This window comes from Balaenoptera ricei, chromosome 11 (genome assembly GCF_028023285.1).
Source record: "Balaenoptera ricei isolate mBalRic1 chromosome 11, mBalRic1.hap2, whole genome shotgun sequence".
NCBI classification, from domain to species: domain Eukaryota; kingdom Metazoa; phylum Chordata; class Mammalia; order Artiodactyla; family Balaenopteridae; genus Balaenoptera; species Balaenoptera ricei.
The window spans coordinates 101,912,373-101,936,720 of record NC_082649.1 but is presented as its reverse complement, the minus strand read 5'-3'; the positions used below and the strand labels follow the sequence as shown (position 1 = coordinate 101,936,720).

The following is a 24,348-nucleotide window of genomic DNA, read 5'->3' as shown; positions in this document are numbered from 1 at the left end:
ACTGGGTATTTGCACATGCCTTGGTATCCTGTTAGAGGGCTGCTGTTGGTGAGTGAAAATCTTGGTTGGGATTGGGGAAGAAGATTGAATTCTTGGTAGGCCTAGGGATACGTCCCAAACGAGTACTTCTGGGTTAAGAAACACATGCTCTGAGCAGTTTTTGGTCCTGAAGTTCCATTCTTAGTTGTGATTTTTAAAGCAGATAGAAGGTTCAGCAAAGTTGTAAATTGAGTATACAAAATTATTTGACTGAGAATGAAAATTGATCAGCAATTCCATTCATAGTGTTTCACATGTGTACGAAAGAAAGGAAAAAGAAAAGGAAGGAAGGAAGGAAGGGGGAGGAGATAAAAGGAAAAAAAGCCTGGAGGGTGGACTGGGGAACACAGCAGACTCAGTCTTCAAATACAACAGCAATTTCATGATGTAATAATTTTTAATATTAAAAGTAAATTGTAAATGTATCTTTATAAACAATATGCATAAAATAGATCTATTATTCTAAAACCTTTTCTTTTTCAAATGCTTTTTCACAGTAATTTTTTAGGTGTCAGATTTTTCCCTCAAAATAATAGTGCAATTGGAAGAAGGAAAATGTTGTCAGTGAACTCGGACTTCTCTGCTAATACAAGTCCTTGTATATTTCCTGTAGAAGCGGGTGAAGACTCATGTCCGTCTCTGTTTTCTTTATTACTTGCAACAGCTGCACATGTTCTGTCACAATCTGTCTGAGGTCTGTCATTTTCTGGAGCAACTTGGCAAAGAGCTGAGAGGACTCGGGGTGGTTCAGCTTGAGCTGCAGCTCCAAGGCTTGCAGCAAGTTGTCTTGTATGTCCTCAATGGGCTTCACATTCAGCAAACCGGGGCGGTCTGGGGGAGCAGAAATGGAAGACAGAACAGCAGGTTCAGTTACAAAATTCTCTGGCTCCACATCTGAGGCATATTCAGCCAAACAACTCACTTTTTGTTGGTTTTGCTTTGGTTCTAAAATAGGGTATGGAGGGAGGGAGAGCAGATAGTGGGCAAGAACTGCATACAAAGAGAATGGAATGAAAACCAAGACTATCAAAGCTCTTTCCAGGGCCGTTCTCTTCCTGGCCAAGACTAAATCTGTGTGACCAGTTGACAGAAGAGGGTGGCAAGGCAACTGTCTCACCAGACGGGGGACTCTTCTGCTGGCATGTTTCTACTCACTCAGAAATCTCATTTTCAACTTCTGTTCCGTCCTGATGAGTCTATGTTTTATAACCTCTACTTATTTTCTCACCACTACTTTAAATACACTTTTAACACAAACTTTGTCTTCTTTTTGCTTAATATAGCTCATGCATTTTCGAAGAGACAAGACATAGTTTTCAAATACTGTTACACTTGGGAAGGACAGACCAAATTTTAACATAGGCTTCTTCTGATTAGTGAGGTTGCAGGTAATTTTCACTTTCTTCTTTATACTTTTCCTTATTTGAACTTTTAAATGGCGAGCTTAAATTACTTTTAAGTTTTTAATGTTTTTGCTTCATGTAGCTCTTTTTAGATTCAACCTTAAATACTTTCTAGTATTCTTCTTTACTTTTACTTCTTTACTTTCTTGTATTCTATACTTCTTTTTCATCACATTTTCTAATGTATCCCTGCTGATGTTTAGAAAAAAATGATTGGCTTTGTTATATTGAATCTATTCCAGTTTCACTCTTGTCAATTCAAATAGTTTTTTATCACGGATTAAAAAAATTTTTTGGACAGACAATTGCATCTGCAAATAATCATAGTTTTATTTATTTCTTCTTTTCCAGTGTTTATAGTTCTCATTTCTTTTTCTTGCCATACTGCATTGGCTAATGTCGCTAGTATGGTATTAAATAATAGTAGTGTTGGGAGGCATTCTTGTTTTATTCCTGACCTTGAAGGAAATGCTTCTACTGGTTTACCACAAGTATGATGTTTACTGGATTATGGTGGATAGGTTTTTCTCCTGGCTCTCCAATAGTTTTAAAGTGTTTAATTTGTTTTAGTCAGGAATGTTGTTGCATTTCATCAAATGTTTTAAAGTTTTTCTACCTAGAGTGATGACCATATGGTTTTATCTTAATCTAGTGTAGTGAATTACATTAATAGATTTTCTTATACTCTTGCATTTGTTTGCTAATATTTTATTTAGGGTTTTTAAATTTGTGAGATTGGTCCAGAGTCTTTTTCTGTGTGTGTGCTACCTTTTGCCTATTTTGGTAATAAATGTTAACTAGTCTTATAGACTGAGTTGAGAAGTTTTACTTCTGTTTCTATGTAGTGATGATCCATTCCTTGATGGTTTCTTGGAATTTATTTGCAGAACCATCTGAGCCTGGTGGTAAATCTTTAACTATCTTTAATTTTCCTCCTATAGTTTTTAATTTATTCAGGTTTTCTACTACTTATAAAGGAAAATTTTAGTAATTTATATTGGAATAAAGTTGTATATAATATTCTCTTAGAATCTGAATCTCTTTTATTATTTTTATATATACCTCCTTTAACTTAATGCTCTTTATTCGTGTACTGTCTCACTTAAAACTTTGACTTGCCAAAGGCTTATCTATTTTTTGCTTTTTAAAAAAGCACAACTTCTGGTTTTACTGATCAACTCTGTTTTTGAAAACTGCCTTTTGTTTTCAGTTTAGCTAATTCATTCTTTTAACTTTCTTTAGGTTTTTTTTTTTCTTTCCTCTTTTTCTCATTTCTTGGGTTGAATGCTTAATTCACTTAGTTTCAGTATTTCTTATTTTCTGATAGATGAGGTTAAGGCTCTAAAATTTCCTCTGAGGGTCACTTTTGTTTCACCCCATAGGCTTTGGTAAATCATACTCTCACAGTTCTTTTCTAAATAGTCTGTTTTACTATTTTGATTTCACTTTTAATCTAAGAGTTATATAGGGACATGTTTTTAGATTTCCAAGTGGAAAGTCTGAGTGTTTGTTTTTGTTTTTTCTAATTTCTAAGTTTGGTTAGAATATAAGGTTTTCTCATTAAGGCTCAGCAGAGGGGCGCAGAGATTACGTATGACATTCAGGTCACTCACTTGATACCTTGTACTGATTCCAAATTTCAGCTCTTGAAGGCCAATCACCCTCTTTTTCTCATTTTAACTCTTCTCCCCTTCACTGTAAACTAAAGCACTGTATAAAAGTTTTTACTTCCCTTTTTAATGTTCCTCATTGTCTTGCCTCCGTTTATCATTGTGCCTTTGCTTAAGCCCTTTCTACACAAAGTCCCTCAAACATCCTACATTCTGTCATAACTGTGCTTAGGCACGTTCTGTTCCTCCTGCCGGGAGCAGTCTCACCTTCCCTCCAACCATCCTACTGACTTCAACCTACTCTTCAAAATCTAGCCCGTGTCCTTATGTCCTGGAGCCTTCCTGGAGATCATCCCTTCCTTGCCCCTGTTCTTCCAATCCCGTTTCTCTGGTCCTCATAGCTTCCTACAAACACCTCAATTGCTACTGTCCTAGTAGATTACATTTATTGAGTGGTTATCATTTCCCAAAAATTGTACTGAGGGCTTTATATACAATGTATCATTTAATCTCCACAATAACTCCATGAGGTCAGTGCTTTAAGGAGGGGAAAATGAAGATTTAGAGAAAGGAGTTAAATCCTGCCCAAGATCTGCCACTTGCTAGTAAACAGCACTGCTGAAATTTCAATCTGATTCCGAATGCTATACTCTTAACTCTTATTACCTTGTATTATAGGTACTGATTTTCTTGTTTATCTCCCCTACTTGGCCACGAGAGATCAGAGGGCAGAGACTATGTCTTGATCATCTCTGAGGCTCCAGTGGAAACACAGGAAGCACTCAGTTGGCTGAGTTTATGAGTGAGAAGGCTTTTCTAGCCAAGAGTCCTGAATTGAAAAGTACAGTTCTTCTGGTTGGTGAACAAGCCTGAAGGCAGGATCAATGCACAAAGAAGAAGCCTCCGGAAATAGCGTTTTCCTGTATTCAGTAAACTCGAGCAACCTTTAGCCGCTGAGGTGAGACACAGGAGAGCAATGTGAGAATGATCTCAGGTGGGATTGTCGGAACTCTAAACATGCTCTTACATTTTTTTTTCTTTTTTCTTTTTTTAAATTACAGACGGAAAGTTACCTGTAGTTTGATTTTCTCCCCTCAACTTCTCTAACATCTCCCATTGACTGGAGTAATTTTTTTTTTTTTTTTTAAATTTCAGCACTTAATTTTGGAAACATTAGCAAGAATCTCAGCTTCTGAGAATGAAACAGATGATTTAGTCCTGGCCCAGAGAATCACACCCCTGGAGGAGTTGTCCTTTCTCACAGTTGCTATGCAATAATGAAACCCCCTGACACTTCAAGGAAAACCAGATCCTGGATTGGTGCCTTGGGTTTAATGGTTGCCGATCCTCCCCCTGAACAGACGTGCCAGATTTCAAAGGCCTGGACTGGACAGCAAACGCATGTGCGTTGGCAGTGGCAGCATTTTGTGTCGAGGCGTCGGTGTGGCTCCTCTGTGGCCTGGGACCCCACACCCTTGTGCAGACCCGCTGCTCGCTGGGGCCCGGGCTCCTCAGAGCCTTTTCTCCTTCCTCCTTCCTCTAGAGCAGCATCCGTGGGGTCAGAACTTCTGCAGAGGAGATTATGTTAATCTACTAGGTTTCATTTATCGTGACAGTGCAAACAAGCAAACCCTCAAATGCAGCGGATCGGGCTTGCTGGAAACACTTGGCTGCTGTGCGGTACAATGGAACTGTTCCCTCTAGGAGTGGAGAAGGATCTGGTTTGGATTTTCAAACCTCTCTTTGGCAAGTTATTTTTTATGATGTGACAGATGAAGTTTGGCTGAAATTTTGTGGCCACTGATTTATATTTTCTCTAGTGACAAGTTAGATCATTTACAGATCTGTCCCACTGTCGCCCTTACTGAGCCTCAGTCAAGGCAAGAATGGAGTGCAGGAGAGTGGGAAAGTGGTCTGTTCTACTTTTAGGTCTCTCACTAACCAGCTCTGTGACCTTGGGCAAACTGATCAAGTTCACTGCGCCTCAATTTTCTCCTCTGTAAACGAAAAGGACTGGATTAGAGAGATACCTCTAAGACCCTAGTTCAAAAGTTGTAAGCTTTATTCTTATTTGTAATTCCCTTTACAAAAGTCACATAATTAAACTGGGGAAATTAACTCAAAATCTAATTAGAAAAGTATATCAACAGGCTTACACATTACACTTAAAACATTTGGCTTATTTAAAAAGCAAAAAAGCTTCCTTTGGTCTTAAGCACTCCCTAGGGTCAGGGGCAAAAGGGATTTGTCAGGCTTGTCCCCACCCTTTACCCTCCAGTCAGCGCCAAGGCCTTCCCTGCTTCCCCTGCCTGTCTTTCTCTTTCCACTTTCCTTCTGCTCACACTTGAACACTTATTGAGCTAAGCTGGGCACCACAAACGTGCCATAGAAATCTGTCTAAAGACCCAGCCGTCCTGGGTCCCTTCTCTTCCCTCTCCCTTTCCCATCGGCCCAGGGCCTGCTAAGGTATTGTTCTTAGAAGGCTGGTCTGAGGTCCTCTCCCTACACCTTGCTGAGGGTTAGAGTTGGGGTCTGGAATAGGATCAGGGTCAAGGGACCCTCTTCATTGGCCCTAGGTTGCCTAGAAAGCCCTTTTGGGAAAGTGCGTGCTGACTCAGGCTCCAGGACCCAACACTCGAGGAAGCTGGAGTCAATTACCGGTTCCTTACTCCCCAGGCTGCAAAGAATTGGGAAAGAAACCTTTCCGGTCCCCATCGTGCAGCGCTGGAATTGATTAGAGAGCACTGTTGATTGTGGGCAAATCTACAAAGCTCCCATCTTATCCAGATCTGGTTCTGTTAAGTGAAGAGCTTATCTGAAGCAGATTCAAATTCTCTGGACCCTCCTGGGATCTGCCCACCTGGGCCAGGCATTTCCCTAGACCAGATTTTCTCAGGAGGGGTCTCAGTTAGGGAACCAGATGGCCACAGAGGCATCTCCTGAAGGAGATGCAGAAAAACCAAAGCGCGTGGTTTTGTTTCTTTTCTAGTTGCTGCTGTCATGCTGTTCCCAGTCTTTTCCTATTGGATTTCTTTCTGATGGAGACAAATCTGAAAAGGATTGTACCCAGGGCATTTAGGAAAAAGAAGTCTGATAGCTGGGCAGCTGTAAATTGATCCGAAGGCAATGGAAGAACTTAGCTCAGGTGTGGGCTGAAACTGAAGGGAGGTGGAGCTCCCGGGAGCTCACACTTTGCATTTCACTTCCTTTTACTCTTGCTCCCCAATTTCCTTTTATTCCATTGCTTCCTAAGTTCACAGATGTGTTAAAAAGAGGAGTGGATTTGGGAACTGAAGACTTGATCTCGTCTCTCCTCCACTTAGCTTCCATGTGACTTTGGACAAGTCATCTTATCTTTCTGGGTTTTGGCTGAATTTTCAAGGCAACAGTGGTGTTTCTTTCCTAAGGTCATGGTTAGAAGGAGTTAGGTAAAGGAGCTTTATAACATATTACTATTCTCTGTGTTTGTTCAGACAGAGGCAGTTTCCACAGGAATGGGGTCCGGAGCGTAAGCAGGGGTCGGGTGGCATGTATGCAGTTGGGAAATGGGAGGTTTCTGAGCTGTTATTGGTAGAGCATAAATTCAGGAGCATGAGAAAATGATTCCTGATGCAGATACACGTTTGGGGTTTTGGGCAAGTTCTCATTCCTGTAGTTGAACACATGTAAGCAAGACTGAGAACAATGATGAAACAGAGAAGCCCCCGAGCCTAAATTCACTTCTTCCTTAGAGATGGTGTTAGGGATTCTGCGGTCCTTTTCTGATCTAACCATCAGGATCATGGGGCGCATTAGGCAAAACTCTGAATTCATCCAAGTCTGTCTTTGGTAAACTGGTATGGCCTGTAGCAATTCCCTCCCACCATCCTACCTCTAAGAGAAAATAACCTAAGAAAGTTTCACATGTTCTTTTCATATTTAAATTTGAACCGGGGCTTGACTGAGTGCGGGCTTGATTCTCAACGCTGCCTCCACACTGAAATCATATGGGGAAATTAAAAACACGCAAACTAATACCTGGGTCCCATCCTGAGAGACTCCGATTGCCTTGGCCTGAGGTAGCTTACTTGCTGGGTAGTCTCGGGCGAGTTCCTTAACCTCTCTGTACCTTGGTTTCCTCATTTAAAAGATGGAGACATGACAGTAATCTAGCTCGCAGTGTTGTCAAGAGGATGAAATGAGTTACTAGATGGAAAGTGCTCAGAGCAGCGTCTGACACATGGGAAGTTAGCTATTTCTATTCGCACTAGTGAACAGTACAATCCAACGTGCCTCTTTTCTTTCTCCTCCTCTCATTGCTGCGATGCTCTTGGGTCTTCTCTGTATCTTTCCTATTCTTTCTCCCTTAATTGCTCCCTTCTTCTCCACCCCGCCTTCTAGATGCTTCTCCCTTTCCACTCCTGGGACTGCACCTTGCTGGGGATGTGGTGTCTAGAATCCTAGCAAGGCCAGCCGAAATTAATCAGAAGTGTGAACAATGGATGATCTGGGGAGAAATGTGGTTGATGGCTGCTATCAGGGAAAGGGAACAACAGAACAGAGATCTTGTACCGAACAGATAAAGATCATCGGTGACAATCATGTCTGCCGCGAATGCACGTGTGGCTAGTGGAGTCCTTCCCTCTGAAGTGGTCCCGTTCTAACATATCCCTGTTAAACAACAGTTAAATAAATGCTTTCTCTGTCTGTGTCCAAATGACAACCGCAAAATGACACAGCAATGACACATACTATTTGGCTAGGATGGAGGGCGCGGATGACCACCACAATGAAACCAAGCCCAGGCCATATTTTCTTTTATCTGCCCATTAAGTAGCAATTGCACACCAAGTCCCCTCACCTCAAACGCTCAACTACCACCTCCAAAAGCCACCTCCCCACCTACAGCACAGAACACAGAAGTATCTGGTAACAAGGTGGACAGCGCTTCCTCTCTGCAGCATTCAAAGCTCGTTGCATCTCTCAACGGCACCTGCTGTGAACGGAGCGTGGGGCCCGTTTTATTTCCAGCTCTTTCAGAATGGAAACGGGACCGGAGACTTCCGTCCTGCCCTTGGGAAGTCCCATCTTTCCTACCTCCTTTCACCAGGGGTTTGGGTCCCCTCATTCTGGTCATTTGTGGTCACTCAAGTGAAGCTCAGCCCCATGGTTTGCTCCCCTTCCCCGTGTCCCCCCCAGGGGAGCAGCGGGCCCCCCTCAAGCCGAGGGATGCAGATAAATTTCTGCCCCTTCTGTGTCCCACACCAGCTCTGATCAAGACTGGGAGGTAGAGGAACCAGGCTTGAGTGGAAAGATGGAGAGTGGTTTCTTCTCCCCCATCACGCCTGACACACTCATGCTCCGAATCCAATGACTCTCCCTTGCTTCCTCAACCTCTAGAAATGCCAACGGCAAACCAAAGGGAGTCAACAAAATAAAAAGTGGCCAAGGATTTGTTCTCTGCACCTCTCCCCTCCCCCCACGTCTTCCTTTGCAACCTCTTGGAGAAGAACCTGTGATCTCAAAACATAGGCGTGATCTCCAACCTCTAAGTATGACCTCTTAACACATAATGTGCCCCAAACTTTACAGAATTCCCCACCACACTCCTGCTCGTCGGCGCCTCCTTCACGGGCAGCAGGGCCCAGAGTTCTCCCCTCCCTCCCCTCCCTCCAGTATCTCTGTCCCTCGGGGTTTTGTTCTCAATCCACAGCTAATCCCCTTAAAGTGAGAGCTGATACAGGGATTAGCTGCTATCTCCTTAGGAGTATTTATATGGTGCTAAGGGATTTTAAGAATGCTATTGGTGAAATTTCAAGCAATCTGACTGGCAGGGTTGTGTGGAGCTCCTTCACATTATACAGTACAGGGAAGAGGGAAAACGAGCATTTCTTGTGTGCTTACCACGTCCCAGGCATTGTGCCAGAGGCTTCACATAATGTTCTTTCATTTACTTACGGAACTGATAAGGAATTCAGGCTCAGGCAGGTAAATAACGGCCTGAAGTCACACATCTAGGAAGTGGTGGGGTGCGGGGTTTGGGGAGCCCACAGTCCCCCACCGCCCCATCCTGCCTCTCCTGGTCCACCGATGGGTGACGCGGCGGGACCCTGGGGGCACGCGCTCTCCCCGGGAGCGCGGGGCTCCTCACCACCTGCGCCGGCCTCTGGAACCAGGGCCGGTTTCACTCTTCCTCACTTGCGGAGGATCTGTCTGAGTGCCGTGCCAGTCTGGAAGTCGGCCTGGGGTCACCCAGAGTTTAAACACACATTGTGAGAACCCAAAATGATAAAGTGCTCCCCAAAGCGGCCCACTGACTGGCTGACTGAGCCTCTTCCAAGATGCTGGTGTGGGGACAGGAATGACTCAGCAGTTTGGCTTTCAAGCCCAAGTCTGTCTCTGAGGTCAAGTACAGCGAATGATCCCAGCCTACCAGGCCTGGGGTGAGGAGGGGATTTTCTCTCTGAAGCAGTCACAGATAAAGATGCTTCAACGTTCCACAAATGACAAAAGCCTCTGTGTGCGTGCACGCGACTGTGTGTAGTTTAAGTTTCTCAGATGATTCTAGTGTGTTTCTCTTCTCCCTACCCACCCCCACCCCCAATTCTCTGGTTTTGAGAATTTGGGTGCCAGCTGAGAACTTATAAATATACCTCCCTCTGTCTAAACCAAGTCTGTGAGGTTATGAGAAGAGTGAACTAATGGGACATTTCTAGATAACCCACACTGAGTCATTACTCAAAGCCATCCCAGCCACCTGACAGGATCTGCCCGCGGGTCACGGCAGCACAGTGGGGGGACCAGAACAGCAGGCGAAGAGAGCAGTGCCATACACCATGCAGACACGGAGCAGGTGCCCATTCAATAGTTTTCAATTAATAAATGAAGGCAAGTACTCTCTGACACAATCATGGGCCAGATGGGAGATATGAACCATGTAATCAACACTCTTCAACTGCCCTGCTCAAGGCTCAGTCACATGAGAAATCAGATGTCTGTGTTTATTCTCAATATCACGAGACCAGTCAGAAAAACAACTTTTACCACTCAGACCCCAGCCTAAGTCTTGTCCAAAAACACTGTACGGATAAAGTAGCTGAATATTTAACTGCCACAGGAGAATGGAAGAAAGTTGGCCTCTTGTTCTTCACAGGATTTTTAATACCTCAGTTTTCAAATATTTTTGGTTTTGTCTCCCCCCAGTTAACTAGTAAGGATGATGCCAACAGACAACGAAGACATGGGGGCCACTGGGCTGTGGAGAATCAGAGGCCCCCTGAGCTGGGGTTTCCTCAAGAACAGCACAGGCCCACTCAGGCACGTGCCCTCTATCTTTTGCGCCAGAGGAGAGCTCGGCTGTCCATTCTAACTAGTAGAAACAGCTTTGCGGTAAAATGGAAGGATCACACACGAGCTGTCACTATCCTCAAGATTTTGGAGGGCAGTTAGGGATGGGGAGGAGAGACGGACACGCACAAGCCCAGAGCCCCCCCACCCCCCCCCCCGCTCTGTCCTGCGGATCCTTAGTGCTCTCTGAGCTGGAGGGAGGGGTTCCCTGCACACGAATGCGAGGAGTGACGTTTGGATTGTCTCCGAAGGGCAGGAAGAAATTAAGGTACTGGAAGGTATTGTAACAATTTTAAATTTCTCGCACAAATTTTCCTGCAACCACTTCTCTCCATCGGAACCTGCTATAAGATGGTATCTGATTAAGCTCGGACATATTTACTTAGGTACTTAAAGCTTATGGTCAGCTTTTGCAGGGAGCTCTGCGAACGGGGGCTGTGCTACCAGAACAAATGGGAGAACCAGCACCAGTCTCGGCATTAACACTGGGCTCTGTTCCGTCCCAGAACAGTTCTCAAACCTGGGGTGTAATTTTGTTAGGCAGTCGGGTACAAGTGGTGTCTTGAGAAGGGCTTTGGAAAGCAGGAAGTAATATCTGGACTATAATAGGAAATTCTTGATGAAAATACTTGGCGGCAATATGGAAATGGGTAGTTTCTGATAACTGCCAAAGAACCCCAAGTCCAAGGTAAGGAACTGGGATGCTTCCACATCTCAATACACAAAAGGGCATCCGTTTTAAGGTCAGATTGGATCAGACCTTGGCCTCACCGATTAGTAGCTCTGTGACCTTGGGAAAATTGCTTAATCTCTCTAAACTTCTGTTTTCTCCATCTATAAAATGGGGATAATGAGAGACTTTCTAGAATTGCAGGAAAAATTAAACAAAGATTCAGAATGTAGGTAAAGTGCTTAGCATCTATTCTGGTTCACAATGAAGTATTCAATCAATGGCAGCTATTATTATTATTATTATTAATATTTGATTACTATTCATTCAACAAGGATGTATTCGTACTTATTCTGGGCCAGGTGCTGTACTTTGATTCTATTCTAATTCCAACAAATTAAAAAGTATATATTGATACACATATAAGTCAGGACCAAGGGTAAGAAACAGAGCTCCATGGTATTGACCTGAGAGGTCTAGGAGTTTTCCAACTGTCACAGAATATCCACTCTTCCTTGATCTGTAGATGTACATCTGTGAACAATTCCCCCTTCCTGTACCCTATGCTCCCTGCCCACTCAACAGCAGAAACGCACAGGATCGCTCCAAGAGCAGCTGTCCAAAATCGCTTCACAGAGAAAGAACACGGCTGGGACGGCTGGAAACAGGAGGAACTGCTACATAGGAGGTTTGTATAACCCAGCCAGACCCAAGAGGGTAAATGAGGGGCTGCATGACTTGCCATCTGTGACTGCTGCACCAATATTTACAGCTTCTCTGTCATTAGGATGGCGATGACAATCGGCCTCGAGAAATATATTGTAAAATCCAGTGAATTTCCTCCCCATATCTTGGAAGTTTGGGAAGAACTGTAATGGATTCCAAACTGTTTTGAATTAACAGAAAGAGCTTTTTCCTGTTTTTCCTGTTGCCGAGTTCCAGCTGGAACCCTCCTAAGCTTTTCTCCAGCAAACAGCCAACGCCCAAGGGGGCAAAGTGTCCAGTGGAGTGTCCTGGGGCTTGTCAGCTTTACTGAGCTTTCTACTTGGCCTTGGTTGCTGGTGGGTTTGAGGAGTTTGCTGGTGTGGCTGGCGTGAGGCTGTGGCGCCAGCTGCAAGCATGCCCTTGCTGGAGGCAGTGTGATTACTCTTGACGCCACCCATCCAGGCGGCGAGACCAGAGCGAGCGGGCAAGGGAAGTTCTTCCCTTATCACCACGCCCAAGGAAGCTGTGCTTCTGGACTCTGGGCCAGACCTTCAGGCGAGCAGTGACGGGACCACAGGTTGGGGCCACCGACACAACGAGAGAGTTGACCACATCCGCCAGCCAGGTGGCAGAAGAGACACTGGGAGGTGACAGTGAGGACACCTGGGTTTCCCTCCTAGTACCGCTGCTCACTAGTTGTCAGCTCACCTAAGTCTATGACTCTCTCTTCTCTTTCTATGGAACAAGAATGAAAATACAGGAGAATTGTCAGGATCTACTGAGAGAATGAAAGGGACAAAGTGCTGTCCTTTGGTTCTGGAATGTTGTTCTTTTTAGTCTCATTCTTCTTGCCTGAAGCTCGGAGGAGAAAGAGGGAGAGAGGAGAAAACCTTGAGAAGAACTAGGTCATCTTCCTCAGCAAGTGGTTTGCGACCTGAATAAATAGTAGAAATGCTGAACACCAGGCCAATCTAAGGACCAAATCTAACAGCATCAGCAGTTTCTAGGACTGAAGCTGAGTGACAGTGATCTTTACTACTGCAACTCCGGTTTTCTCAGCAAATATTTAGTTGGGTCAAATCAGGTACTTTCATCCAAAAATCCCCTTTGGGTCCTCTGGGGATCCCCCGCCCTTAATCTCCCCAATCCCTCACCACCCCACTCTTACATAATGCCCATCTCCCCATTTTCCCTTCAGTCTAGCTTCATAGGCTTCACCAGAATGAAACTCTTCTGTGATTCTAAGGCCAGCTTAGAAGGAGGTCACCGGGATCCCTGCCCAAAGTGCTTCTCTGTCAAGTCACTAAAGCTATCTGTAGGCTTCAGAATAAACTGCAGAGGAGAAAATAATCCCTCTTGTTAAGAATAAGCAGGATCAGAAATTTGTTTACTGGACCAAACCTTCTTGCTTGCACGAATGTTTTCCCTTTCTGGAAAACCCAGGACGGGAATTGAGAAATTACATGTTGTACAACAAATTATATGTTGTACTCCAATAAACCACAATCTGGGATGTTGGTTTCACCATCTATAGATGACTGGGACACTGATCCCCCTTGGAACTCAGTCTTTGGATTGGGAATGACTGGAGTAGTTCTTTTTTTTTTTTTTTTTTTTTTTTTTTTTGCTTCTAGAAATTTATTTAAAGACATAAGAACACAGGATTTGAAGTAGACACAGAGGTGACCTAAATCAGCTTTTCAGAGTTGACTTTTCCTGGAGAAAATATGCAGCATATCTGATATTCAAGATTCTCTTTTAAAATCTCAAAGCGTTTTTAATGCAGATGGATTTCCTTCCCTTCATGATATTCCAAGTGAGAAGCTTGACTTTCTAAAAGTTAACCTGATGGACAAGGAGTAATTTTGTGGTCATAGGAAATTTTGTTTTACATGAGAGATCAGGTGTATGAAGTAAAGCAAAAGCTTTTGAGATCATAAGCCCAGCTGTATTTATTACTAATTTGCAATAGCTTTTTACACAAATTGGTGACCTGAAGAAATTAATAACTGATAACTTTAATGAAACAAACTACAGTAAAAAGTCTTGAGGCAGTGCACACACAGGCATGCTATCAAAATGAAGGTGTCTAGAAGTGAAGTAACGTGTTCTGTCTGGGTTTTGGAAGAGAGAAGGAATATTCTGGATGGTGGAATAGGAAAGGAATAGGAACACAGACACATCACTATGTCACGTTGAATGCACTACAGTGTTGCAAAACCATAAGATTTCTCTTCCTCTTTCTCATACTTTTTCTCTCTCAAACACTAACACCAACACCCACTCGTAAACCATATGCATTTTGGGAGACCAAAAATATCGTTATTTTCCAGTACGCTTCCAACCCAAGAGGAGATTGAAAGTCTTCCTGCCTTCCCTCGGGAAAAACTGACTCTGCGTCTCTTGTTGGGAAGTGGGGCCTTTGGAGAAGTGTATGAAGGGACAGCGGTAGACATCTTAGGAGTTGGAAGTGGAGAAACCAAAGTAGCAGTGAAGGTAATGCTGATCTTTTAACTCCTTGACTTGTTATGTCAGCATATTTACAGGGACTTACTAATTAGCTAAGACCTGGCAGACAGTCTTTCCCTTCAAATATACTATAAGAGAACTGGGGTGCTAGGTGCTAGGGCAGATAGTAAATATTTTAGGCTTGCTGGCTAGACGGTGTCAGTTGCAACTACGCAACTCTGCCATTGCAGTGTGAATGGAGTAGTTCTTTCTCTGGCCTCTACCCAACCAGCTTCTCTGGGTAAAGAAGGGAATCAAATTCCTTGGTGTTGAACAAACACGGGGTCCAGTTTATTCATTCTTATCTAGTGCCCATAGGTTGGCTTCATCTACAAAAGCAAACTTTGATCAGGGAAGGATGTGCCTTTTGTAATATGGGAACTAGTCAATGGTAAATTCTGTTTTTTTTTTAAAGGAAGTCTCAAATGATTCACAGGGTTTTCTTCTCATTATAACCACAGATATAAGAGTTTAAGAATGTATGACTGGCAGCTATCTTCAGATTTCTTTCACTGTTGTGAGGATCTAATGAAATCTGGATATTGGCTACTGTGAAGACAGTCTGGGAAACGCTAAAAGAAACTTGTTTATACAGCATCGACATTTAAATGATACTGTTTTTAATTTTCATAATTGAGAGCCAAAGTCTGCAGTATCTATTAAATTGAATAAGTTACTCTCAGAGCTATTTTTGACCAATTTAGAAAAGTTTTAAAGGCCTAACTGAATCACTGATTTTCAAATAATCTAGCTTGTGTGTTATGGGCAGTATATGGCATTTTTCTAGATGAAATCATACTGTTGTCTTATGTGCCCATAAGACACCATTGCTCAGGTTCAAAAAGCCCTGATTTATCATGATTATTTCTTGTCTAGACCTTTCCTGGATAGAAACTAAGTATCTTTGAATGGCTTATTTCAAATGCCTCCCTTAATATCTGTGGTAGGAATATAAACTGGTACAAACTATACGGAAAAACCATCTGGCAATAATGAAACAAAAGACTTAAAAATGTTCATAGGCATCTACCCAGCAATTCTACCTCTGGTAATTTAGAATGAGAAAATAATCTGAAATGTTAACAGAAATTTACACATAAGAAGAATCACTCCAGTGGAATTTAGAACACATTTTCCATAATTTTTTATATTCTTCTCTATAGGTTCTTATAACAAATTATAAGCAACCCAAACATAAATAGGAAGATAATTTAGTATGTAATGGTCTTTTATAAAATGAAATACGTTATAGTCATTAAAAATGGCAGCATATATTAGAGAAATGCAAATCAAAACTACAATGAGATACCACCTCACACCAGTCAGAATGGCCATCATTAAAAAGTCTACAAATAACAAATGCTGGAGAGGGTGTGGAGAAAAGGGAACCCTCCTACACTGTTGGTGGGAATGTAAGTTGGTGCAGCAACTGTGGAGAACAGTATGGAGGTTCCTCAAAAAATTAAAAATAGAGTTGCCATATGATCCAGCAATCCCACTACTGGGCGTATATCCAGACAAAACTATAATTCAAAAAGATACATGTACCCTTATGTTCATAACAGCACTATTCACAATAGCCAAGACATGGGAACAATCTAAATGTCCATCAACAGATGAATGGATAAAGAAGATGAGGGGTGTGTGTGTGTGTGTACACACACACACACACACACACAACAGAATACTACCCAGCCATAAAAAAGAATGAAATAATGCCATCTGCAGCAACATGGATCCAACTAGAGATTACCATGCTAAGTGAACTAAGTCAAAAAGAGAAAGACAAATACCATATAATATCACTTCTATGTGGAATCTAAAATATGACACAAATGAACCTATCTATGAAATAGAAACAGACTCACAGACATACAGAACAGACCTGTGGTTGCCAAGAGGGAGCAGAGGTGGGGGAGGTTGGGGTTAGCAGATGTAAGCTATTATATATAGGATGGATAAACAACAAGTTCCTACTGTATAGCACAGGGAATCATGTTCAATATCCTGTGATAAACCATGATGGAAAAGAACACAAAGAAGGAATGTACATCTGTATAACTGGATCACTTTGACAGCAGAAATTAACACAACACTGTAAATCAACTATACTTCAATTAAAAAAAATTTTTAAATGGTAGCATATATATATATATATATATTGTATATATGCTAGCACATACATAGAAACTTTTTGGTAAGGGGAAATAGGACTCTGTTGATCCTATTTTATTGTGAGGATAGAGAGCTTTACTTTTCACTTACACCTTTCTGTACTCTTTGAATTATAAATGACCATATATTACTTTTATTTTTAAAATTAATAAAAATATTAATAAAGAGTATTAGTGGCATGAGAAAATGATTAAGTGAAAAAAGGAATATAAACATGGTATGTATAGTATGATTAGGAAAAATCTTAGAAATATATCACATGTTAATAATTATATTTCCAACTTTCAATAAAAATAAAATGTGCCTTAAAAATATTAGCTAGTAAAACAATACCAACTTGTTTTCTAATCTGGTTTTCCAAAATTGAATCTTTTTCTCCCAGTGGACCTCAAATAAACTGGAATCTCATTCTTCTTTGCTGAATTAATCACAGATCCCAGATGATCAAGGGTCAATTTGTTTAAGAAGTAGATTCCGTCAAGATATCAAAACATGTTGGATAGTGTATTTTTGTTACATAGAACGTAACACAAAAAAGGGGTGCTGCTTCAGACTTAACTTGTGCTGTGCTGTTATCTATGTGCACCCTAGTCATGTAAAGGGCAGTATCAGTGTAGACTCTGGAGCTACACTGCCTCGGTTCATCATCCTGGCTCCATCTTTGCTGCCTGGGTAATCCTGGGCAAGTGACTGAACCTTTCAGTGCTTTAGTCTCCTTGTTTGCAAAACGGTACTTACCTTACTGGGGTTGTGAGAATTAAATGAATGTGTGTGAAGTGGCTAGAACACTTCCTGCACACAGTAAGTACTTAATAAGTGTTTGCTACTATTATCATCACTGATACACCATGCACCTGATTTCAGAAGCATTCTGCGCTGGAGTAATTGGACAACAAAGGACTGCTCTTTGTAACATGCTGTCTAGTTACACACAGCTTACATCTATAGGACCACTGTCCCCTACACATCAGTTTTCACGCACAGAGGATATCCTGTAGAGTACACACAAAAAGCTCGCCCGAAGTCCATTTCAGTCATGACAACTGGTCACTTGAAAACAATCTTTATATTAGAGAGATGACACTAAAACTTTCTTCTACTCAAGTTGGAAACGTGGAAGGCCAATGAAAGTAGGATTTAGTGTAAAACCTGGCTGTCGGAGTTGGTTAGTTAGATCATGTCCTTGCAAGGCCAAAAGTACAATGACTGGCTAAACAACTCAGTTTATTTCTCTGTTGGGTGTTCTTTGGTTCAGACTGCAACCTTAATCACAGCCAACCACCTCACAAAGGTTCTTCAAGGGGAGCCAACAGAGGACTCTACACGGGAGAGGAGACACGGCTCAGTAAATGTGTGTTCCTTGATTCCTGATCCTGGGAAAGCAATCCAAAGTAACACCTCACTGATGCTGGGGCCAGACCATAATTTGATCACAAACACAGTGGTGCTTTCTCTATGCCAAGTGAGCACTGTCTTACAAAGTTATATATGTCATTACTTACATGAAGACTAGATTGGCCTTCTGGAAAGGAAAGGAAAAAGACAATAAAGAGAAAAAAAAGGAGAAGAGGGCATTTGTCTTCCATGTTTGGATTTGACTAGAAAAAATATTTTGAAGAATAAACGAAAAGTACCTGATTTACCTGAGTTACCCACAGCCTTCAAACAGAAAGTCAACAATATTCTTTCTCGGTACGTCACATAGGTAGTTACACTCCCATGGCATTATGCCATTGGCATTTTCCATATGAAAAGTGTGGTAAGTGCAGAGAGAAAAGGCACATAGCCTAACACTAAGGAAAGTCCAAATTCTTTCAGCCATCCCACCACCACGCCACCCTCTTTCACGGAAGATCCAAAGAAGCAGCTTACCTCCACTGAGAATAATGACAGCTATAAATATTGCCAAGTCGCTGTCATCTAATTCCAGTGCATTGAACTTCACAGCAAACTCGAACTTGGGCTCCATAAAGTCACCAAAGGGCTTTCGCAGGCTCTTTAAAAACTCCCTCGTCATGAATCCTTGGCCCTCGGATATGAGAACCCCATCTTTATTCATCAAGGAGGCCAGCATCGTGTAGATGATCTCATGGACGCCGTATTTTAGGAGAGTTACTTGGTCATTCAAGTCAAGATTTACAAACCCAGGAATACTCTTGGCATACTCTGTGATCTCCTGCACAGCTTCCACGGAACGGAACTGACACCCCTGAAAGATGCGGATGGCCACTTCTTTGCTCGGCTCCTGCAGGGGGGTGATGTGCTTGAACTTGATTTTATCTTCTCCCATCATTAAGGAATTCATGTCATAGATAACAAATGGCTGCAAAGAAAAAAGGGAGAAAATGGCTGAGTTGGCGATTTCTAATTCAGTCAACACCACCCCAGGTTCTTTATGTACACTTGCTTTGCTAACTAAAATCTTTAAAGTCTAAAACACTTAATTAATAATGAGAAAATACTCATGTCTTGATTAATCCTCCAAATTGTCTTCTGGGACCAAACATATTTCACTAATATTGGCCTCCCTTTCCTTCCACTTATACTGCAACACCTTACCTGTGACTGGCTAATAGCTCCAATTTCCGTTGTTTGGAGGGTCTTTGTTGTTGATTTTTCAAATGATACGAAATCTACTGTTTATTTTGGCTTTCAATGGTATATGTTTTTAACCTTCTTTCAATAAAAAAATTATTTCAGCCACTCAGGGTTGAACAGACCTACTTGGACATAAAGTAATCTTGCAATTATAGAATAAATCTACTCAGATCTTGAAAGAAACACAGTGTGCATGTAAACTACACTTAACTATAAAAAAAATCAGTCTGAAAGCAGATTAAAAATACTGAGCCAAGAAAATGTCTATTTCATTTTTTTTTAATGCTCTGGAAGCAATCTGTTTCAGAAAGAGCAGCTGTGTAAGGCCTGTGGGTAAAAGCTGCAAAAGTGTCAAATTAAAAAACTTATTTTTCAAAGTATGTATCCTTAAGAGTCAAGAATCAATAAAACATTTATCAGTTACTCAGGTTTGCAGCAGGCTGCTTTCAAAAGCACTGTTGTGTTAGTCACAGATGATCTTTCTCTTTCATTTCCTCATATAGAATTAACCAAAGGTTTGTGGTCCCTGTGAAATTCTCAAGGCTACTCTGAATGAGAAGCGGCTACACTTTATATATATAGTGGATCTACTGAGCTCCATAAGGAGTTACCCTTAATAAGAGTTGAGGGTATCTGGGTTCCAGCTTTGGTTCTGCGGTAAACTACGTGACTTTAGAAAAGTCATTTATCTTTCCTAGGCCTCAAATTTCTCAACTGAGGGGAGTGGATTGCATTGCAAGTTTCCAACTCTTCTCTTGAGGATATGCTAGTTGCACTTCTCAGATGTAGTGTCTGTGATGTATGCGTGTGTGTGTGTATCTGTGTGAGTGTGCATGCATACTAAATGTCCACTAAACATGAAGTCTTTGATATACTAAAAATAAAATTTCTTTTGAGCAGAGACGCTGAGAATTCTCTCCTCATTGGCAAGAGGAAGCAGATGCAATGAGTGCCAGCAGTAGCCAGCTTCAAGACCCACTGGTTCAGAGAATCTGACTATTAATCTCTATAGGAGTCTATGATCATCACCAAACTTTTTTTTTGGCTGCACCACATGGCTTGCGGGATCTTAGCTCCCTGACCAGGGATTGAACCTGGGCCCTGGCAGTGAAAGCGCGGAGTCCTGACCACTGGACCGCCAGGGAATTCCCTTCACCGAACTAATAAGTCTATTCTACACTGAAGGAAATAACAGTAATACTAAGGGGTTTTCGATGTTGAGTAGATTTCCAAACTTGCCTATTATTTCCACACCATTCACTGGAGTTATTCCAGAAACTGTTACTTTTTTAAACCCCAAAATTCACTTCAATTGTATTGTTTAGCAAATACAAAACCACAAAGTAGGACAGATGTGAGTAACCCAAGAGTAAGCTCGCCTGGTGGCTCTAAGTCTTCAAGGAAACCAGGAGTGAAGAGTGCTTACTATGTTTTGGGCATTTCGCTCCCCCCCTCTCCCACTTCAGATTGATATTATTAACGGGAGAGGAAAAAAAGGATGGAGTGGATAAACAGTCACTTCAGTTAACACGTGCTAAGTTTCTCCAGAATGCCAGATTCTAATCATGAGAAAAACGTTAACAGAACCTAGGGAGAGGTGGTTTCTGTCCTCCAGGAGTTTTGTAGCGTATTATAATTTACGTTAACAAGAGCCTGGCTTTCTTTACTGCCATGAGAATCTGACGGTACCTGAAGAGTCCCCCTGCACCTGTACGAGTACCAATAACAACGGATATAACATTATCTCCTCTTCAGATATGAAAAGACGGTACCTCGATCTGCCCACTTCAACTTTTGGATGAGCTCAACCACTCAGCTTCTTGGCACAGAATGGATGCATCAAATTCTTCCACCTCCATGTAAGCAATTTATCTGGAACTATGCCCTGATAAATCATCCTGTGACTCTTCCCCTTGACTTCCCCTGTCCCCTCATATAAAGCCCCGGGTTCCTGTTTTCGAAATTCTGTGAGAGTTGCACATAGGGCACAATCCTGCTAATTTTCTCTCTCAATTTAACAACAATGTGACTTGGTAACCCCTTGGCAATCGGCATTGGTCAGGATTTCCTGGCAGTAAACACTCAAGGACACAGAAAAGAATCAGCAGCCCCCACCATCATGCCAAACCATTCCAGTTTTTTCTTTTTTTTAAAAAAAGATCCCTTCAGCGTTTTCAAAACGTGAACTGGCAGAGAATTATGGGTATTGACATGCAAATGAATCCCAGGTGGATTTCTTTGTTTTTCCTTGTCATAGCTGATTGTGCTGTTTTCGTTGCATTTCTTAAGTCTGCATAGATTCTTTCAACCCCCATGCGGATCTGTCAAACTGCAAGAGTGATCCGGACACGATGTGCCCAGAGATCTGCCTTTTTTGCCACCAATTCACCAATTCTTAGACTGCAAATAGTTCACTTGCACATTTCACACTGGGACCTCCTTACCCTGAAACAGCGAAGAGATAGTGGCCCACCTGGTTTGCAGAGGGCTGACCTCTTAAAACCACGGGTGGAATTCAGCCAGTGGAGTTTATCTTGGATCATGAATTTAACATTACACTTCTGGTAAAATATTCCCCATAAAATGTACTTCACTTCCATGTTTCTGTATTTTCTACAAAGCAAAGGGAAGCCTTACATTCTCTATTAGCTTGCACCGTATCACTGGATGATCTGCCATTTTAAGAGGAACCATATCCTCTTCAAATGTGGTCTTAATGATTTTACACTTTTAGTTGGGGGCTAACAATGTATTTATCTTCAGACGCTATATCAAATGGCTAGATAAGCATCTCTCCTTAACAGGAAAGAATGCTTAATTATGTCTAGGATGTTATCAGGGATAGATCCAGGCTTTGTGGGGCCTGAAATGCACACAATTGTTGAGGACATTTACAACAACTGTTGGGTTCAGTAATACAAATTATAAGAATAAATAGCTCAGGCCCTTTCTTGAGCATTGGAAGGGCTCAGCACAAGGGAGAGGCCCTGAAGCTTCATTAGCTTCATGGTGAATGGGTCTTTGGCTGTTATAAGTGCTTGTACTTCTCCTATTTTGGACACACCAGAACAAGGTCAGAATGGAATGAAGAAAATTGCACTTGAACACAATGTTTCTCCAGGGAACCAAAACGGTTTCTGTAAGAGGAAGTTAGTTTTCTTTGGAGAGATACATCCAGTGTAATTTATTTTGATATGTTTTGATTTTCAAAAACGGCTCCACATATCAAAACCGGGATGGGAATTAAGGGTACTGTTCTTATAGATAACTAAAATTAGTTCTAGATCTATAGCACACCTGCTATGTATAACACAAAGATCATGGGGGAAGCTGGCTTACTAATGAAAACAAAGTAGAGTAATAAAACTTTACTGTTTTGAATGGACAGATAGAACAATATTGTTTCTTAGTAGTCCAACAACATCAGCATTTTAATATACAAGTTGTTTTAGTGATTATACATGAATGCTCTAAGTTTACAGCTCCTTTTGAATAATCAAACGGCAAGCTAGAGGAGATAAATGAGAAAATCAACTAAGAAAGCACAGATTATTCTGGTGATTTCTCCAATTTGGGAGATTGAAATTAGTGCAGAATTCAATCACCTGGTAACCACGTCAGAGTTAAAACTGGCCTGGAAAAAGGTGTGCCCCATCCCATGGGGCTCTCCTGCTAGTCTTAGTTTTCCTGACAGATTAGAGCAAAGGCTCAAGGAAGAAAATTGAATTCTTAGGGCCTATCTTCTTCATCTTCTTTTCTTCTTTCTTTTTATACTTCTGACTTTTCATCTTGTGAGACACACATGGTTCTCCTTGATTAGCTCCAGTGGGTGAATGTTAATCCAAAAGGCATTGGTTAGGTTTCCTCAACTTCTTTCTGGTTTCTCCCCTGTCGTTCCTACTTCCCTCTTGTTGAGAACCATGGAGTTTAGAGAACTAAAGGGTCTTCAGAAATAACCTACATCATCATTCTCTGACTATGTATGAATAAACTGAACTCGAGACTTTCCAAAGTCAAACAGCTATTTATAGCAAACCCTAAACCAGATCTCCTCACTCATGACTAATTCTTTTCTCTTTCTGTTGCTTTCTACATGACTTCCTCACTTTTGCTTTTTTAAAAACAATGACTATTCTGGGAGGAAGTGGAGCTTTTAAACTCTTATATGCCGGGATCTTGGAGGCAGTGTCCTTTGAACTATTATTTCCTAGAGATGCCAATTAAGTGATGTATGTGATCGAAGTTAAGTTTGAAAGTTTCTCAAACATAATCTTGTTTTCCTACATGGTTTAGAGATTTAAGACAAATAAAAACTTAAAATGAAGAATTATTCACACTCTAATGAACCAGCACATAGCCACAGCTCTTAAAGAAAAGTCTATTGCTGGCCAAAATGTTACTCAGCTGGCAAACAAGGGTACTGGCCAACTGAGTCTAACCATTAAAAATGAAAAAAAAATTAAAATGTTTTTCTTCTTAACTATATAGAATATTATCTTTTTAATTTATTGTCTGAAAGAACACCATTGGTTCAGATCTGTTATATCTTTATATTCCCGACAGTATTGGAAATAAAGAAATTTATTGTTTTAATATGAACATATGGATTAGTGATTCCAGGAGCCCAACTTCTTTAGTCACCATTGAAACAAATCAGCACTACTACCCTGCTCTTTATACTGCGGTTCCCAAGGCCCTTTTCTCTGAGCGTCTGTTTGGTATCTTTCTTCCCAGGGAAGCAAATTCCAGCTCACTCAGGCTTTTCCACAGTGAAAGGGGGAAAGAGACCACACTTTGTTTAGTTGTTAAGTGTAGGATTTAAAAGGACAGATATCTTTCCAACAGTTTGAGTTACCAGATTCGACGGCCCTTGTAAATTTTAGGATGCGAAAATTTAAATGGGTACAGAACTGTTTTCACAAAAGTTTACATTTCAATACTGGTTTTACTATTTGAAAGGTTCATATTTCACACACTATTTAGAAGAACCGTTTTTATGATGGCACCAGTTTGCTCCTGTAATTATAAAAACAGTGACTCCACATAGATCCATCATAAGCAATGGGATGCTTTGGGACCCAAAGTCCAACATAGTACAAATAACAAGCTTTATTCCTTATTTGCAGACAGAGTGCAGCCAGGAAGGGCCTCACCATGTCTCAGATATGGAGTGAAAAGTTGGCAGACACACCAAGGGTTTTTCTATTTATTGTTTTATGACAAACCATGGCACCGAAGATGGTTTTTGAAAACCACTCTCTGTTTATTTTCATCAACAAACATGGGATCACGTGACACTGACACACCCAGTGCG

The 24,348-nt window shown here is 41.6% G+C and overlaps 1 protein-coding gene across 6 annotated transcripts in view; it reads right to left on the bottom strand.

Moving 5' to 3' along the window:
- Positions 1 to 490: 490 nt before the first annotated feature.
- The window catches only part of PPARG (peroxisome proliferator activated receptor gamma), a 136,674-nt gene continuing 112,816 nt past the window's right edge, over positions 491 to 24,348 (bottom strand). For all 6 annotated transcript variants that reach the window (XM_059940412.1, XM_059940411.1, XM_059940414.1 and 3 more), the window contains 2 exons: positions 18,309 to 18,759; positions 491 to 870 (listed from right to left, as the gene is read on the bottom strand). In XM_059940412.1, the coding sequence (XP_059796395.1) occupies positions 623 to 870; positions 18,309 to 18,759 (699 nt within the window). In that variant the 3' untranslated portion in view covers positions 491 to 622. The remainder of the gene's footprint in view (positions 871 to 18,308; positions 18,760 to 24,348) is intronic.